This window comes from Manis javanica, chromosome 13 (genome assembly GCF_040802235.1).
Source record: "Manis javanica isolate MJ-LG chromosome 13, MJ_LKY, whole genome shotgun sequence".
NCBI classification, from domain to species: Eukaryota; Metazoa; Chordata; class Mammalia; order Pholidota; family Manidae; genus Manis; species Manis javanica.
Window position 1 is genome coordinate 100,469,316 of NC_133168.1, and position 17,518 is coordinate 100,486,833.

The 17,518-nt window shown below is 62.2% G+C and overlaps 2 protein-coding genes across 4 annotated transcripts; both read right to left on the bottom strand.

Annotated features, from left to right (window-relative positions):
* Positions 1–3,599: 3,599 nt before the first annotated feature.
* On the bottom strand, positions 3,600–5,764 carry FAM174C (family with sequence similarity 174 member C). The gene is made up of 3 exons (XM_017664211.3): positions 5,459–5,764; positions 4,636–4,752; positions 3,600–3,965 (listed from the first exon to the last, which is right to left on the bottom strand). Coding segments are annotated over exons 1-3 (393 nt in total). The 5' UTR covers positions 5,734–5,764; the 3' UTR covers positions 3,600–3,964.
* A 550-nt stretch (positions 5,765–6,314) lies between these two features.
* CIRBP (cold inducible RNA binding protein) lies at positions 6,315–11,131 on the bottom strand. 3 transcript variants are annotated; one of them, XM_017664220.3, is made up of 8 exons: positions 10,974–11,131; positions 9,799–9,907; positions 9,609–9,715; positions 9,384–9,522; positions 9,209–9,290; positions 9,049–9,119; positions 6,585–6,714; positions 6,315–6,442 (listed from the first exon to the last, which is right to left on the bottom strand). In XM_017664220.3, exons 2-7 carry the CDS (start codon positions 9,899–9,901, stop codon positions 6,710–6,712), a joined length of 507 nt encoding a protein of 168 aa, XP_017519709.1. In that variant the 5' UTR covers positions 9,902–9,907; positions 10,974–11,131; the 3' UTR covers positions 6,315–6,442; positions 6,585–6,709. The 3 variants fall into 3 exon arrangements, with proteins under 3 accessions (XP_017519709.1, XP_036874146.1, XP_017519707.1); XM_037018251.2 differs by lacking the exons at positions 6,315–6,442; positions 6,585–6,714 and adding an exon at positions 7,890–8,663; XM_017664218.3 differs by lacking the exons at positions 6,315–6,442; positions 6,585–6,714 and having other exon boundaries at positions 8,571–9,119.
* Positions 11,132–17,518: the final 6,387 nt, after the last annotated feature.

Below are 17,518 nucleotides of genomic sequence, written 5' to 3' on the forward strand. Positions count from 1 at the left end.
GAGGGGCCCCGGGGAGAGGAGGGCAGGGTGGGGGTGGGGGCCCAGGAACAGCCACGCTGCTGCTGCTTCTGGGGAACCTCTGCCCAGCAGGGGGCTGATACTGGAGCCCACAGGCCCTGTCCCCTCCAAGGGTGAGTAGTCATCACAGCCTCCAGGGGCAACTGACGGGGTTCAGCTGGGGCCAGGGGTCATCCTGGAGTAAGCTTCCTCTGGGGTCAAGGGTCAGAGATCAGGCTCACTCTGGGCACAGCTGTCACAGTCTGGGATTCGAGGCTCGGGGTCAGGGACCACCCAGGCTGACCCAGGACAAGGTCTCTGATGGGGATCTGTCCCCATCCACCCCGGGGTGCACTCTTGGGCTCAGGGTTCTGCTCCAGACTTGGGGAGGGTCTTTCTCGGCCAGTCCCAGACCTGGCACCCACCCTATCACCCACAGCTGGCTGCTGTCACCCACTACGCCAGCCCGCAGGGCGAATCCCCAGGCTGGGGAATGAGTGTCCAGCGCCCTTGTCTTCAAAGGCCACAGTGCCTTGGAGGAAGCTAAAAATATGCAGGGAGAAATTTCTCATTACAGAATAAATTGGACCAAATCCACTGCCTGCTCTACCTCTAGTGGTTTTCAGAAGCCCCACTCAGCCAGGCGGGGATCCGCGGGGCGGGGGAGGGGTCTCTGGGGAGGGTGGGGCCTTTGGTAGGCCGGCAGCTCCACTGACCCTGCTCAGACCGGAGTCTGCAGCCACAGGAGAGGACACAGGAGACAGCACGATCCTGGCTGGCACCTGGTGGGGGGTGGGGTCAAGGAGAGTCCCAGGGCGGCAGCTTGTCCTCATTGCAAATAACAGCATATTCCTGGTAAATTAAAATTCCCTCCCCCAAGGTCAGTGTCCAGCCAGGCCCTTGACATCTCAGCCTGGGCATGCAGCCCCGACACACCCTCTCCCTCTTTGCCTTCTCCCCTCCTCCCCTCCCGCCTCCCACCTTCCTGCCACCCTCCCAGCCCTAGGGCCTGGACACAGACCCCAACCTCCCACTGCAACCACTCACCGCTGTCCAAAAACATTCCAGACTAGGGCTATCCAATACGGGTGCTGCCTCCCCTTGGCTACTGGACACATGAACATGGCCAGGATGAGGGACAAGACTTTTAATTCCACTTACCTATGATTAATGCAAACGTAAAATAGCCACGTGGCTGCCGTACTGGGCAGCCCAGCTCTGGGCACTGGATGGCAACCCCTATACAGGACCAGGACACTTGAGGGCTGGGTTAACGGGTGGTGACTCAGGCCCCAGGGAGGACGAGATGGGGTGCCCAGCGGCTGAGGCACAGCACAGTGGCCCCACCTGCCAATCCCAGGTGAGCACCCACATCAGAACCAGTCAGGAGAACCCCAACTCCCAGGAACACGCCTCACCTCCACCACTCTGCTGGTGGCAGCCAGGCCACGAGCAGCCACTGTAATGAGCCCAAGGTGTCCAGCTTCACCACCCCTCTCACCTGTCCCTGTTTCCCTGGTGGAGAACTGAGGCCTGTGGCCGGGACCCTGCGTCCCAGCCAGTCGCTCAGACCTGGAGACACCTATTTGGTTTGCTGTGTCAGATGGGCACATGGAGGAGAGGCCTCAAGGGGGCCTGGCCGGGGTCTGTGCACCCCCACCTGGCAAAGGTCAGGCAGGCAACACCCGTGTGTATGCATGTGTGTGCTTGTCATGTCCATCCTGCATGTGTGGCAGTCTGTGTCGCATGTCCCTGTACCTGCTTGTGAGTACATGAAGGGGAGGAAGGTGCTGGCAGGCCCACCCACACTGGTGAGCATGCACACGTGGGCTTGCGAGCAGCTGGCCTTGAGCCTTTCATCTCACGCTGACAGGCCCTCTCTCGGCTTTTAGCCACCGAGAACTTCCTGCTAATAGTGCATTAACCTTGGCGGGAGCTGCCAATTACTCAACACTAATGCCGGGGGCGTGTAGGGGGGAGATGCTGATGGGCGCTGACAGGCACAGGGTCCGGGCGCCCAGACGGGAGTGCGCAGAAGGCTGCAGGGCTGGGGCGGGCACGCGGTGTGCTCTCAGCTCCGGATGGCAGAGCGCGGGGTCTCTCCTGACCTCATTACAGTAATTAATGTGTCTTTTGAAGCTGGAGAAAGCGCTCAGAGCTGTGGGAAAGGGGAGCAGATCACAGGGTGGGGGGGTGCAGGGACGGTGCCTGAACGCCTGTTAAAAGCGTGTCCCAGTGGGTCAGACTCAGAGACGAAGAGACAGGCAGAAACAGAGGGAGACCAGGTGAGAGGCGGTGCAGATGGAGGGGGCCATAAACAGGGAGGCAGAGGATGGGGGGGACACTCAGACTTGGAGAGAGGGTCACAGAGACAAAGAGAGGCTGGTGGCGGGGAGCATGGCAGGAGCAGAGCCCAAGGGGCAGGGACTGCCATCGCCAGGCCTCCAGGGGCCTTCTTCAACCTTCCCTGGAAGACACACTGGCACCCCAGTGCCAGACCCTACAAAAGAATGGAGGAAGTCAGGGAAGACTTCTTGGAGGCAGCAGCTGGGCACTATAGGGGGAGAGGAGTGTCAGCCAATTAGGGAGTGATAACAGACATCCCAATAAAGCCAACTGGGGTCCGATGCAGAGAGGTGACTAGCTGGCTGTGGCAGAGACAGCTTCTTGCACCCTGGCAGTCACCTGGCAGGGAGGGGGATCTGCTCCAGGGGCCAAAAGGTCCCAAGAAGCAGTGGGCTTGGCCCATCCACGATGGATGTGGAAACAAGCTGGGGCTCAGGGAAGTGTGGGAAACAGCCTCCAACTAGACCTGAGCAAGGGTTTGGCTGGTGAGGAGTCCCCAGCCACACCTGGGGCCCGCGCGCGCGCAGAGGGTGGGTGGCGCAAGGCTGCCACCTAGCGGCGGCTCTTCCGTTGACACACTATGGTGGCTCGGGCCAGAGGCCTGCCTGGGGTGGGGAACCCCAGGCTTCAGGAGGCCACAAGCCAGACCCTGCCCTGACTCTCCAGAACCAAACTTACTGGGGGCAGGGGACAAGCCAAAGCTGGAATTGCCCAGAAACGGCACCTTGCTGGGAAAATAAGGCCCAGGAGGAACCATCAAACCTCTCACCTGGGATGGGGGTCAGGTGCCTGGGACTGGGCTATAGTGTCCCCATGGGGCTGAGGTGCCCCGACGGTGGTTCAGGTTCACCAGTGAGTCCACAGTAGGCTGAGAGGGGAGAGCACGGTGGGCACAGGGGTCCTCAAGCTGCAGGAAGCTCCAGTTCCTTTATAATAACCCGCCACAAAGGTGCTTGTCGGGTGAAGTGGGGACCCCAGAAAGTTTCCCTTGAGGAGACCCAGGCTGAAGGCAACACCCAGAAGGGAGCCCTTATCAGGCCTTGGGCGGGTGTCCAGGCAGATGACTGGCAGGCCTTTCTCAAGGCAAGTCCCCCTGTCTACCTTGCAGGACCCTCTGGGCCACTGTGGGTGAGGCCAGAGAAACCCACCTTGTCACAGATAGGAGCACCGGGGCCGAACGGACCCCACCCGCCACCCCCTCTCCCTCCCCCGGGAGCCAGGATGCCGGTCTGGCTCAGTGTGGCGTTCAGTACCAATCACAGAGCCACTGCTGCCTTTATTGTGCCCAGCCCAGTGCCAGTGGGAAGGCACTCTCAGACAAGGCCGTCAGCCCCCCACCCCCTAGGCCTCAGCTAGGGGTGGTGAAGGAAGGCAATAGGAACAAATCACAGTCCAGACAGGGTGCCTCGGGGTCCACGCTCTCCCCATCTGGCCCCGAGCATTCTGGGCTGGGCGGTCCTGTCTGGGTAGAGGGCCAAGGTGGCTTCACAGGCTGGGAAGGTCCCACACGAGCTCTCAGGGCAATCTGGCACAAGAATCAGAGGGTGTGCAGGCACTGGGAGCAGGCTGTCTCTGTCCTTTCCCCGGGGCCACTGTAAACACAGCCTCTCTGGCCTGAGCATCTGAAACGTGAGGGTTGGGGGTGAGAAACACCGTGCCTGCGGCTCACCCTCCAAGTGGTGAGCAGGGCCCTTTAGCCTGCCCAGCCCCTGCCCCGGAATCCGCAGTCCACCTTCTGCAGACTGCAGGCCGAGCCGTTGTCTGCCTGGTGCACAGGGGGTCCACCAGCAAGGGACGGTGGAAGAGATGTCCCTCGGGGGATGTGGAGTCACAAGCACCCCTAGTCTCACTCCTGTGCACCCCAAGGGGTATTCACTCCCTGCTCAAGCCCCGTGGTGACCCCTGGGTCGCCTCAGTCCAGCATTCCCTTCTAAGCCCCCGATGCTCATGCCCGGGCTGGACACAGGTCATCCCCCCGCCACACCCCCAGGCAGCCCTTGTAGGTAATTCTTCCTTTCCGCGGTGAGTCTTGGCCTCGTGGTCAGGCCCACAGCAGCGGCCCACCGGCTAAAGTGCTCACCCTGTCCCCCTCCTAAGGAAATGGGAAACCAGGGCTGGGGCGGGGGGGCGGACACGCCTTGCCCACAGCCACACGGGTGCGACTGCAAAGCCAGGGCTCCAGGCCCGCCTCTCCACGTGTGCAGTGATGACCCCAGTGACCTCCAGGGTCGGCTCACCGCACCCCCAAACCCCAAGCCCGGCCCGCTGGAGGTGGGGGAAGGGCTGCGCTACCATCTCAGATTCCTCGTCTCAAACACTGTCCCCTCGTCGCTGTCCAGTGAGGCCATCTCTGTGGGGTCCTCGGTGTTGGCGAGGAGGCCGTATCTCCTCCGCTGTGGCTTCTTCAACCTGCAAGCAGGCCCCGGCGGGCCCAGCAGCCGTCTCAGGGCACCTCCCGGGGGCAGGTGACACCCGCCCCGCCCCTCCCCACGCCCCCACCTCCCGTTGCAGCGGCCCGCGGCCTGCTCGGCCCAAGCCCACGGCCCTCTGTGGAGCTGCCTGGTGTAGCTGCACCTTCTACAGTGACCACCAGTTCCACAGTGACCACCAGTACTGGCGCCTTTACGTCCTGACAGAGGGCGAAGAGAGGCCGCTGGGCCAGGACTCCTCAGGGGGACACCGCCATCCCACTCCACGGGGGTCTCAGAAGGGGGTGGGGATTTGGCCCTCTGAGGAGTGAGGGCCAAACCGGCAGCAGCCCCACGAAAGAGAGGACCTCGGCCACCGGAGGCCCCGGGGCGCCAGGCCGGACGCGGCCCACTGCGTGTAACCGAGGCCCCGGGGCGGCCCCGGGGCAGCCCCGGCGCAGGTGGGCGGGAGAACTGGTCACAGCCCTGCCCGGCCGACCGCTGACGCTTTCCGGACGGTGGAGTTGAGCGATAACTAGAACAAGGCGCCGTCGCTCCGCCGGAGCCGGGCCCGGATCCCGGCGGCCAGCCCCTCAGCACGCGAGCAGCGGGCCGTCACGTGGCAGCGCCCGCCCCGCCCCCATCACGTGAGGCGCGCCGCGCGCGCTCACTGGCCTCGCCAGGACGGCGGCGTGCGCCTGACACACCTGAATGCCCGGATGAGGAAGTACAGCAGCGACAGGCCAACGAGGCCCATGAGTACGTAGAAGGAGCGCAGAAGCGGCGAGCCCGAGGAGCCCGGCAGCCGCGGGTGCGTGCCATTGTGCGTCGCACCCGGCTGGCTCCCGTTCGTCACGGCGGGCAGTGGCGAATACGTGTCCTCCGAGGGGAGCAGCGGCGTGAGCGCGGCCGCCTCGGCTCCGCGGAGAAGAGCTAGCAGTAGTAGCAGCGGCAGCGGCAGCGGCAACACGCGCGGCCCCATAGCCGGGCGGAAGCGTTGCCTGCCCCGCCCCGTGGGCAGCTGTCACTCGCCGCGCGGGGTGCTGCCAACCAGTAGCATGCGGAGGTGGGGCCTAGTACCCGGAAGCGCCCGGCCCTCGCCGCTACCTCGCTTCACCCCGGGCGTTTCCCGCAGTGCTCCGCGCCCCGCCGGCTGTGTTCGTACCGTACCGCCGCCCCCAGTCCCGAGCCTCTTTCCCCATGGCCCGCAGCAAAGGGCCATCGCCATCAAGCGCGGTGCGCCGGAGGGGCGGGCCAGAAAGGCCAGCCACGCAGTGGGCGGAGAAGAAGGGGGTCAGGCCCCTTGCCTGGAGAGCCGGGTCACCCAGCACCAGCAGTCAGTCCAGGAGCAGGCCCAATGGCACCGGAGTGTCCGTGCCAAGGCTTCAGGGGCCCTGGGAGACCCAGTGCCCAGCGTCCCCTCCGACCCTGAGAAATGCCTGAGGGGACAATGAAGTGACCCGCTGGTCTTGTTCCAGGGGCTCTCTCTACTGGACTCCACCCCCAGCCCCCTCAGAGCCTGCCCTCCACGGCCACTCCCCAAACCAGACTCAGGTTTCCGGGTGGACATAAGAGCCCTTTATTTAAATCAGGCTTCCACATTGTGCCACACACTGTCCCTGGCTAGGAGCCACCACACACCGTCTTGGCGCGACTTGAAGCCCGGCACCTCAACCTCGCCAATGAAGCACCTGTTGGGAAAGAGGGATGCTGTAGGAGGGATGCTGACCCTTCACACACCCCCACCCCAGGTCACAGTTGGGTGGGAGATCAATAAAGGGCCCAGCGGCGGGGCCACAGGGATGCATGTCACCCACGCCAAGAAAAACTTACAGGTGACAGGCCGCACAAGACAGCTGTGCCTCTGGCTCTTGCTCCCAGGTGAAGTTCCCCCTGGGATGGTGACCCCAGGTCATCGCTGCTCTCAGGCCAGCCTTCCAAGTGGCACCAGCTTCCTTTCAACCTGCCAAAGCAAAGGAGGGTTACCCCTGTAGTCCTAACCGCAACTCACAGCTGCCCCACCCTGCCTCCCCGAAACCATCCACAGCTCCTAGGAGGGTCTCAAGCTAGTCCTTGGGCCATCCTGATGGAGGCCCCATCATGGCCAGCAGGCCCAGGGCAGTCCTGCACCTTCAGACGGGCCAGGCCATGTGCCGCCCTTAAGCACAGCCAGCTACCCACTTGGGACGGAGCTGCTTAGAGAAGGCGTGGGCTCTGGGAAATCTCAGGGTGGCAGCAGACATCAGAGAAAGCTAGTTAGGAGCCTGACTCCAGGAGGTCTGGAAAACACTGTCAATTGATGAACAAAATATCCAAAAGGCAGGGCACTCAGTGGTCTCCAATCCTGCTTATGGATCAAACCTACTCAGAAGCACAACTGCCCGGGCCGCTTGCCCAGCCGCAGGCAGGGAGGGCAGATGGCCGGGGCCTGACTTTTAATTATAGCTTGACTTAAAAAGAAAAAAAAAAAATGGAAAAGCAAAAACCAGTCGAAGGAGCACTCCCCAGGTACGTTACTTTACTCCAAATGAGCTCTCGACAAGAGGGGGGATGCGGACATGAGCAAAAGGAGTTACCTCGAATTACAGGGCTATTTCCACATATGAGCTAGCCAAGGGAGCAGCTCGCGTCTCAGAGGTTCTGTTGGGCGCACAACACTTCTGTCCTCCGAGGCTGCAGCTTCCATAGGCTAGCAGAGAACGCTCAGAACTCGTAAAGCAACGGCAGAGCTAGCTAGTGGCCCGTCAGCCTGTGGTCGCCCAGGGACACTACCTGCCACCACTCTGGCTGCCTCTCAACTAAGGCTGTCCTGTCAGCGTCACGTGCCCAGTGTCCACCGTCCCTGCTCGGCTGCCCGCCCCGCCGAGCCCTCTGGCTGCCACTGCCAGAAGCCTCTGGGCTGCCCTGAGGTCCAGGGCTGCCCGCTCCCGTCACCCAACTGCTCACCTAACTGGACCGGTGGCTGTCAGCTGTCACCAGGGGCCCGGCCAGCGTCAGTTTACTCTGCCCTCCTCGTCTAGCTCTCCGCAGGCCAGGCAGGATTTGCAGACCTACTCAAACTGCCCTCTGCTCAGGCCTGCTGCGTGAGCCCGCAGCAGGAGTGTGTTGTGTAATGAAAGGGAAATTGTCAGAGCAAGGTTCATTTCAGACGGTCTTTTAATCGGCTTCGTAAAGCCAAAAAAACTGTGTACAAGAATTCCTTAACCACTTCAAATACAACATCAATGGGGTATGCAATACGTCTTCCAGTAAAAAAGGACAATATAAATAAACATTTTTAAGAACCTCTCGGGGTACGTCTGCAAGTCTACTGTGGGTCATACACAGCACAGAAGGGCCAGACAGGCTGGGCCCAGGGCAGCCAGGCGCCTGTGCTGTTGCCTGGGAAGGGTCCTACCACGCTACGCTCAGAAACGTTACACGAGTGGGAAAAAGCCACAGCTTGCTCAGCTTCCGACAAAGAGCGGATTCAGACTCCGTTCGGTCTCAAAGGTAAGTTAAATCAGGGCACCCAACTTCACGGGGCCAACCCCACTAAAAAGATAACAAAAATGGCAACACAACCAAAAACAAAATTGAAGCCCACACAACCCCCAACTAGTTTCTAAAAATCTTATGGCTCACGGTAAAACGAAAAAAGGAAAATCTGAAGTGCTTTTCAAAACGTTTTTAAAACCCTTAAAAACGTACAGCACTGCCTTAAAAGTAAGTGTCTGATAATGAGGCCATCTGGGGGTCAGAAGCAGTCAGGCTGTGTTTGACAAGATCAGAACCGATAAGACTACAAAAGTGGGGTACAAGGAGGTGTGTTCACTACACATTAACGATTCAGCGAAGCTCCCAAAATCTTTAAATATACAGCCATTGGAAGGACGATCTTGAGCAGGAAGGATTTTTACTCGTTGTGTGTAGCTGAGAACAAGAAGCAGGTACAGTGTAAAGGCACTGAAGCACGCAACAAGATGCAGCATCCACTCCCGGGTCCAGACTGGAGGGCTCGGCCCTGCGGCCTCGGGAGCAACCAACCCCCCCAGAGCCAGGGCGGCCGGGCGGGGGGCCGCACATGCACTTTGCTGCCTGCCCGACGGGCCCCTCGCTCTGCCTCTCCTTGGTCAATCTGACTGTGCCTTTACGATTTGTGTTAGAGAAGAGCTGCTGGCACTGAGACCCAAGGGCGGTTCGCCCCTTACGAGCAAGCACAGTAACAAGGTCTGCGTGCCACTTGCAGAGGGCGCCAAGGCTTACTGAGCTCCCACCGCAGGCCCCGGCAGCGTGGCGCCCTCGGAGCGGGGCTTACCGTAACTGTCGTAGCTGTCTCTGTAGGACCCGCCCGAGCTCCGGTCACCGTAGCCACCACCCTGACTCCGGCTGCAGGAAGGACACATGTGAGTGCTGGAAGGTCCCTCACCAGCCCTTTGGCGAGTGCCCAGTCAGAGGCCCCCCCCAAATACCCTCACCTGCTGTAGTAATCTCTGGAACCTCCATAGCCTCCGCTCCTGGATTCGAACCGGCTCCCCCCGTAGCCTCGGTCCCCCCCTCCTGCAGACAAGGACAGCAAGAAGTGGGTGCCAGCTCCTGCCAGCAGTGCCCCTACCACGTTCCTGAGAACCTCAGGCCAAGCACAGCACTCACCTCTAGAGAACCCACGGCCCCGGCCTCGGCCCCCTCGGAAGAAGCCCCGGCCCCCGGCAGAGCCACCTCGGTACCCACGGGATCGGTTGTCAGATGACTTGCCAGCCTGGTCAACTCGGATCTGTCGCCCATCCACAGACTAGAGAAAAGGGTGATACAGGTTAGCTCTGTGCCTCCTGACCCTGGATCCGGATCCATCAGACGCTCAGGACAGCCACCACTCACCTTCCCATTCATGGCCATCATGGCATCTTTGGCATCATCGATGTTCTCAAAGGTGACAAACCCAAAGCCCCGCGATCGCTGGGTCTCCCTGTCTTTTACCACCACCACTGTGCAGGGAGAGAGATCCAGGAAGTCAGCACCCAGGCCTCCCAGAGGGGCCAGCTAAGCCGCCGCCCAGCAGCAGCCTCACCTTCAGAAATCTGTCCGTATTTTGAGAAGACCTGCTCCAGGGACTGCTCGTTGGTGTCAAAACTCAGCCCTCCAACGAAAAGCTTGCCTTCATCCGATGCCATGGCGGCCTACAGAAAAGACTGTTGAAACCCCTCCCTGGGATGCTCCCCAGCTTCACTGCCCGCCCGCCCACACCCTCCTGTCTTTACAAACAACGGGCACTCGCTGAGAAAACACTGGAGTTATCTTCCTGCCCTTCAATCATCCCAAACCACACCCAGGACTTCTAAATTCAAGCGAACCCGTCACCCTTTTCCCGTGTTTAGCCCAGCTCCGCGCCCCGAGACTCCCTGAAGGCTGGGGCCACACCCCAAGCCTAGAGCGCTCCTCCCTCCTCGGCCCTGTTCGGCTTCAGCCAGGCTGACGGCGGAGGGGCGACTGACGAAGGCGGCGGCTTCCACTGTCACCGGCCGAGCTAGCCTCAGAAGCTCCCCTTTGCTAACAAGACGCTAACTCCTAGCCTGACCATTGTGGTGCGGCGTGGCAAAGTGCTTGGTCCACTGTAGGGCGCCCCTGAGGGCCAGCTAGGAGCTGAGGGCGGGTGGAGGCCAAGGCCTCTGGCCCGCGGGGGCTCCACTGCCGAGCCCAGGTAGGCGGGTACTGACTCAAACCGACCCCCTAACAGGCTGGGGGAGCTGCCGCCTAGAGGCTCCAGGGACACAGGCCAGAGAACGATGGAGCCGCACGACTTCGATCCACACTTGGGGTACGGGAGTGGACACCGGACTTGCGCTCCCTTGGAGCACCAACGGGAAACCTAAGCAGCGGGGCCCGGTCCCGCCACGTGGTCCCGCCCCCCCCACCGCGCGCATGCGCCTCGAGCGCGCCCTGCGCCACTCCATCCGGGTACTCTGCACTCCCGCCATTTCGCTGAGCGCAATTCGCGCTCGCGGCCGCCATTTTGCGGCGGCGCCCCGCTCGCAGCGGGCCTGGCCTAAGGCAAGGGAAGCCTTCCGGCCGCGGTTCAGCCCGGTCTCCCGCCGCCCCTCGCCGCCAGCGGAGCGGACTCCACCCCGGGCCCGCCCCGGCGCCGTCCCCGCCCAGGGGCGTGCCGCCGCCGCCCCGTGTCGTCCGGCCGGCCGTAAGCCGCCTATCACCCCGGGCCCGCGGAGCCGGTACCGCCAGGGCCCTCACCACTGAGTCGGGCAGGTCCCTGACGAACGCGGGTAGACGGAACAGCACAACGACCCAAGCCTCCTAACGCGAGAGTGAAGGGGGCGCCCCGCACCCGGCCTTAAATACGCCGCCACCGGGACCCGCCCTTAATCCCGCCCCCGGCACTGCGCCGGCCAATTAGAGGCCACGAGATCCGCCGGTGTGCCTCATATTCATGAGCTGGGGGCTGGACCTGTCCCTGCCCCGCCCACGCCGCGCGCGGGCGCCGAGCGCGGTGATTGACGGGGACGCGCACGGTCCGCAGTCCTCCGCTCTCGGCCAGGGGGCGGGGCCGGGGCGGGGCGGGGCTGACCCACTTCCGCGTGTCAGACCCCGGCCTGTGGCGTTGAACAAAGGGACGTTCGTCCGCTGCTACCGGGGGTCGGAGCTTTGTGGGGACCCCTAGTAGCGCGTGGACCCCAACCTTCGCTGTGCTCCATCAATCGCCGATATAGCGACCCTACCCAAGTCCCCATACCCACCCGAACTGCAGCTCTTAGACACACCAACCTTATCTGAACCCCAACGTCGGATCTGATACACTTGCCAACCTGACCGACACAGCATTGCTCCAGGGACGCCAGCGCTCCTGAATACAACGTTTCACGTGGCCAGCCTTGAAGCCCACACAAATGCCAATATATAAGCAACCCCACTTACGTGGACCCCAATATTTGCCAACTACTTCGTAACTTTGGGGCGTCCCAACTTCACCCAACCCAGTCTGCCGGCAAACTCCATCCTGCACCCACACCTAACTCCCAGCTCTGATTCCCCCACCTGGTGCCGCACACACACCTTAACACACCTGGCCAGGCACTTGGAGGCATCCCAGCTCTAGATGGCAGGATGACACCCCTGGGCTCCCCAGCCTCCAGTCTGCACTGCACCCCAACATTAAGCCTTGCCTCCACCACATGCACCATCTCCCAGCCAGCACACAGTTCTGCACACCCAGAACCCACTCACTGCCTTGTGCTGTGCCCTCCACCCTCTCTACCCAACCCCCTACCAGTATTTCCTGTCTGAGGGTCCCAGGACCTCTGCTATCAGGAGAACGAACTTTGTAGTGATCCTCACTCCCAAGGCTGCTCCTTGGGAGACTCAAGACCGCTTTATTGGAGCACTTCTTGTGGTCACCATTTGCCCCCCGCCCAGGTCTCACTCATGCTGGGCCCTGGACCCCACCATGGGGTGGAAGAAAACTACTGTGGACCCCAATTGCCCAGACCAGAGGCCCAAGCTACAGCCCTGCTCTAGAGAGACTTCAAGGGATAGATCCTCTGCAGAAGAACCTCATTTTGCTGCCCACCCCAGGCCTTAGACTTGCTCCCACCATTAGCTGGGTCCAGGTGATGCAGCAGGGGATGTGGGCAGGGACACTGTCTCCCGTGGCAAAATCCCTGGGACCCCCTCCTCGGCTCAGGAACCCTGCTCCCAGGCAGTAGCTCATGACTCATTGCCACCCCCTCTGCACCTCATCCCCCCCACGCCACATTCCCCCCCCCCACAAGTCCCCGTCAGCAGGAGCCTGCTGCTGCGTCAGCCACTCACGCAAGGCAGTTATTAAAAGGAGCAGAGCCATCAGCGCTCACCCTCCCGCCCCCACCCGTGGGGGACCTGGAGCCAGGCTTGCCCGGCCAGGTGTAATTCCCCTCCCCTTTCTGATCTGCTGCCCTAGCAAGGTCAGGTCAGCGGCTCCTTGCCCCTGCACAGGCAGGGGTCCCTGCGGTCACGGTGGCCGGGATCACTGCTCCACGCCGGTCCCCAAGCTTCTGCAGTGCTGAGTACTCCTCCTCCTGGTTTTGTGAAGTGCCCTCGCTCATTCATTCATTCGTTCCGCCAGCACACAGCTATTAAGCGTCTACTACTAGCCTATTATTGGGCTCCATGTGCACCCACGACTGTCCTGCGTTCCCATAACGCGGTGGACCCATACCTGTAAATACTGTCCACCAGGTGCGCCCGCGGCGGGCATTGTGTGGGGACTGTGTGCTTGCCGTCTCAGGTGTTACCCACCTCCGTACCTGTGTTTCTGTGGTTACCTGCGTCTGCGTGTCCCTGTGACTCGGTGTGTAACCAGGACTATGTGTCCCTGTTGGGGGGGCTCTTAAGGGTCTGGGACCACCTTCATCCCTGCCGCGGTCGCTCGGTCACTCTCTCCCCACGAACACGAGGGGGCGCTGCGGCCTCGCCGTCACCCCGGGGGCTTCGGATCCCGCCCCACCATGGGACAGCGCGCCCGGGCGTGGGAGGGGGTCCTCGGGCCGCCCCCGCGCTGGGGAGCATAGCCGGGGAGGAGGTGGCTCAAAATAGCCGCGAGCTGGGGCGAGGCTGGTATTCGTGGCGGGACCCGTGGTGCTCGCCGCCTGCCCGGCGGGAACCGAGATTACGACGGAGGTCCCCGGCGACCGCCGCCCCGCCTCTGTACACCCCCTGCTACCCCACGGGCCCCGCCCCACCGCGCCGACGTAGCCATGGAGACGGGGAGTGGCCGCCTCGCTCCCGCAACGCCCCTCACCCTCCCCGCGGGCCGGACCGGTCCGCCGGACGCCGGTTCCTCCCCCGACCGGGGCTAATGACCGGGCGGGAGGCGGTAATGAGCGTCTGGGCCCCGGTCGGGCGTGGCCGGGATGAAAGGTGTGTGTGGGGGGGTACCCCGGGGCCTCGTAATTAACGCCCCCTCCCGGCCTGCCTGGCGGGGGCGGGGGCGGGGCCCTTGCACCTGGCGGCCACCCGGCGGGGGCGCGGAAGTGGAACCGTTCTGGCGGTGGCTGCAGCCCGCCCGCCTGGCCCTAATCCGCGGGGCCCAGAGCCAGGGTGGGGGAAGCGGAGTCTGGATATGTGCGCGTTGCCAGGTGTGGTGCACATGTGTGCCTGTGGGCAGGGCAGTCGTTGGGTACAGAGACGGAGAAGCAAGGATCCCTGGGTACGGTGCTTGTGTGGACACGAAAGTGGGGCTGTGTCCGTGTGCGCAGGGGTGTGGAAGTGTGTGCAAGTACCTGGAGACGTGCCTGCGTGCGCAAACATGGGAGCGTGTCTGCACAGTGGCCCACGTGCAAGAACCTGGGTGGTTTGAGGACCCCAAAGTATTTGCAGAACCTGGCCATGGATGTGGAAACAGCCGTGGACAAGGCTGGCTGTGCGTGACTGTGGAGCTGGGACTCACAGAGCATATGTGCCCATGGCTGTAGCGTGACTCATCACCCTGGGGTGGGCACGAGGGCTGTGTCTGCAGCACCTGGGCCTCTTAGGGCAGAGAGCACCAGGAGGCCAGAAGCCAGGAGGAGGAGTTAAAGTTAAGCAGCTCCCCCCGCCCCAGTTTCCACCTGCACAAGGAAGAGGAGAGAGGGACTTCTGAGGTCCCTAGGAGGGGCCTAGGTGGCAGCCAACGGTGAACACAGGAGATTCAGCTGCCTGCCACAAAGAGCAGCCAGACGAAGCTGTGCCCTGGCTTGTTTCCCTTCTGCTCCCAAAATGGGGTCTCCACAGTGGAGGAGGGCATGCACAACAGGGCAGGGGGGCACCTGGCCGAGTTCCCTGTGACTCACAGCCCAGGAATGTGGAGGCTGCCATCCTTCTACGCCTGCCCAGGCCCCCATCCCAGGAGAGCAAAGGCCAGGCAGTGCGTGGGGTGTGCTGGTTATTGTCATCCGCACCAACTGCGTGCACTTAGTGTTGGCTGCAGGGCAGGCCCCAGGGCACACTCTGGAACACGCATGTTGTGTACTTGTGGCCCACCTGTGCTAGGATAGACTGTGGGAGCCCCATGCACTCAAGTCATACTCTATCCATATTCATGATGCTCCAAAGACACCTGGATGGTAACCCTTTCTACTGAAGGAAACTGAGGCACTGTCGGGGTGGCAGATGCACACAGACAAGCTCACGCCAAGAACACACATTCATGCATATGGCATATTATCAGGCATCTGTGAAATGCCAGAAATTGCCATGTCGACACCCCTGCGTGCCCATGAAAACACCAAGGTTTATGGGGGAGGGGGATGGATGCATCCAACCCACTGGGTTTCTGAGGTCCACAACCCCAAACCCAGGGACAGAAGGTCACTTACTTGACCTTGGTCCCACACGCAGGCACAAAGAAGAGCAGAAGGACTCTTGCCTGGGTCTTGTGGCAGCTCCATGGCAACGCCAGAGTAGCACAAATGGATACTGCTGCCTCCCAGGCAGCTGCTCTCAGGGGCTCAGGGCCCGCAGCGCCCAGTCCCCACTCTGGGCCTCAGTTGCCTCCTCTGAGAAGTGGGCACGGCGGCAGGGGTTCCCGGATCAGTGCAGTGTCAGGCAGCCGGGGACGAGAGCAAGCCATGCAGGCACCACTGGGCCTTCTTGGCCTTCTGATGCAACAGGACACCCACACTTGTGAGGAAGCACCCTCCCCCCGGCACGCTCTGCTCCGGTGGGCCTACAGCCATGCAGGCCTTGGTGGTGGGTGCGTGGGCAGTGTCTGCGGCTGGAGTGGCAGGGTGTGCTTGGTGGAGGGTGCTGCCTTGGGTGAGCACTGTGTCTCTGAAGCCCTGAGTACAGGCTGCCTGGTGTGACTTTTGATTTTGTGGTTTTCTTAAGGGAGGTCTTGGCCCAGGGTGAGTGGAATGTTGTCGTTTCGAGGGTCACACCATTGACTTGAGGTCGCAGTGGTGCCAAAGTGTGCACTGGGACCAGTTTGGGGTGGGGGGGGGCATGTTGCAGAGCTAGAGCCTGGCACCCAGCTGGGGTCAGTATCTACCCCTGACGTTCAAGGGATACGCTGTGCTGAGTGTTGGGGGAGCTGTAAGGGGCCCTGTACGGGGTGTGCAGTTTCTCCCGGAGGCCTCTGGGTAGAGTCTGGGGTGGGGTTGTACGAAGCGCAGTTGTGGCCAGCTGCCTCAGCCCTCAGCCCGGCCTACATTCCAGAGGCACTGGTGGGGGGGTTGCCCTCCCTGACCTCTGACCCAGCCTGAGCCCACCCCCTCCATCCTGGGCACCAAACGCTGTGGCAGCTGGCTCCAGGGAGGGGTGGCCAGGCGGGGGCGGAAGCTGGAATGTGTGCCGGGGGTGAGGGAGGGGGCAGAAGTGGGGGCGGGGCGGTGGGACCAGCCCCAGACGAGAATAGAGTGGGCAGCCAGGCCCGGAAAGCAAAGGGCACTGAGGGGCAGAGGCCCCTCGGGAGGGCAGGGCCCAGGTGACAGCGCCTGCCCCCATTCTCATCTATTAGCTCACCTGAAATGAGTGACACCAGAGGCTGCCTGTCCTCTGTCCTCTCAGGGCTGGGCAGCCCGTGGGTGGGGCTGGAGTCGACTCCTGGGTTGGGCCCAGCGCCCTTGACCACGGCTTGGTTAACTCCCATTCCCAAGGTCCCTGCAGAGGAGGGCTGCCTGCCAGGTCCAGTGCTGGCCCCAGTGGACCATGTCCCCCCACCGGATGGCTCCTGGACAAGTGCCTGTCTCCTCCCACAGCTCCCCCCAGGCCCCGGCTTCTGGCATTTCAAAACTCTGGAAGCAGCCCCAGTTACCCATTTGGCCACCCCCAGGGGCCTCTGCCCTCAAGCATAAAGTCTTGATCCCAGTGACCTTCTGCCCACTCTCTGGGACCTCATCTCCTCGGCAGCACTGCCCACCTGGACCCAAGCCTCCAGTCCACCACGCCCTGGCAGCCACACCTGTTCACATTGCCAGCCCCAACCCTCGGTTCAGTCTTGCGCCCACCCTCTGCCCAGGCTGGGGCTAATCTTGGATTAGCAGTTTTGGCCCATATCCTCCCCAACTGGCAAAGCGCACCTCTGTTCACGCTGACCACTGCCTTCTGAGTGGTTTCGTGGTCACCACGGTGTAGCCCACAGCCAGGATGCAATGTGGAGTTCCTGGAGCCCTAACCTTTCCTCCCAGGGCTGGGACTCTCCTGCTCCTGGCCCAGAGGCTAGCCAGGTATTGGGTGCTCTTTCTCTCTTCCCCCTGGGGCTCCACCTCGCAGGAACTGGAGGTCACCTGGAGACAGAGCTCCATCTGTCCCCGCTCTGCCCAGGCCCAGCCGTCCAGCCGTCTCGCTGCCTTCCAAATGTTGTGGCTTGCGCTCTCAACATCTGCTTCTGCTCCCTGTGGTCCCCAGCTTGCCGCAAGGCACAGCCTTGGGGGACCACACCTTTCGTATCCTTAAATGCACTTTTTCCATCCACCTTTTACTTTTTATCTCCCAACCTGACTTCCCAGCCGCCTCCCCCAGATGCACCCGCCTTCACCTCCCCGGGCATTTGCACACGCCGTGTCCCCCACGTGGGGCTCCTTTCCCTCTTCCCACACACGGCAAACTTCTATTTTGGCAAAGCTTCAGTCCAAGTGCCCTCCCCCCGCTCGCCCCCCTGAGCTCCCAGGGCCAGAGACTGCAGTGCTCCTCCAACTCGGGGGTCACGCACACGGTGTTGTGGGGCAGGGGGTAGCAGGCAACGCCTGGGCTTGGAAAGGGGTGCCGGTGTGATGCCGCCGTCTACGTCCCCTCTTCTGTCTCGGCGCGCCTCCGCCCACAAGTTT

Coding starts and splice junctions, on each gene's coding strand:
- FAM174C (XM_017664211.3), bottom strand. CDS start 5,733: ATGGGGCCGCGCGTGTTGCCGCTGCCGCTGCCGCTGCTACTACTGCTA. Junction 4,753..5,458: donor TTCCTCATCCGGGCATTCAG/GTGTGTCAGGCG, acceptor GCCTGCTTGCAG/GTTGAAGAAGCCACAGCGGA.
- CIRBP (XM_017664218.3), bottom strand. CDS start 9,901: ATGGCATCGGATGAAGGCAAGCTTTTCGTTGGAGGGCTGAGTTTTGAC. Junction 9,716..9,798: donor ATACGGACAGATTTCTGAAG/GTGAGGCTGCTG, acceptor CTCCCTGCACAG/TGGTGGTGGTAAAAGACAGG. Junction 9,523..9,608: donor TGATGGCCATGAATGGGAAG/GTGAGTGGTGGC, acceptor CCTTTTCTCTAG/TCTGTGGATGGGCGACAGAT.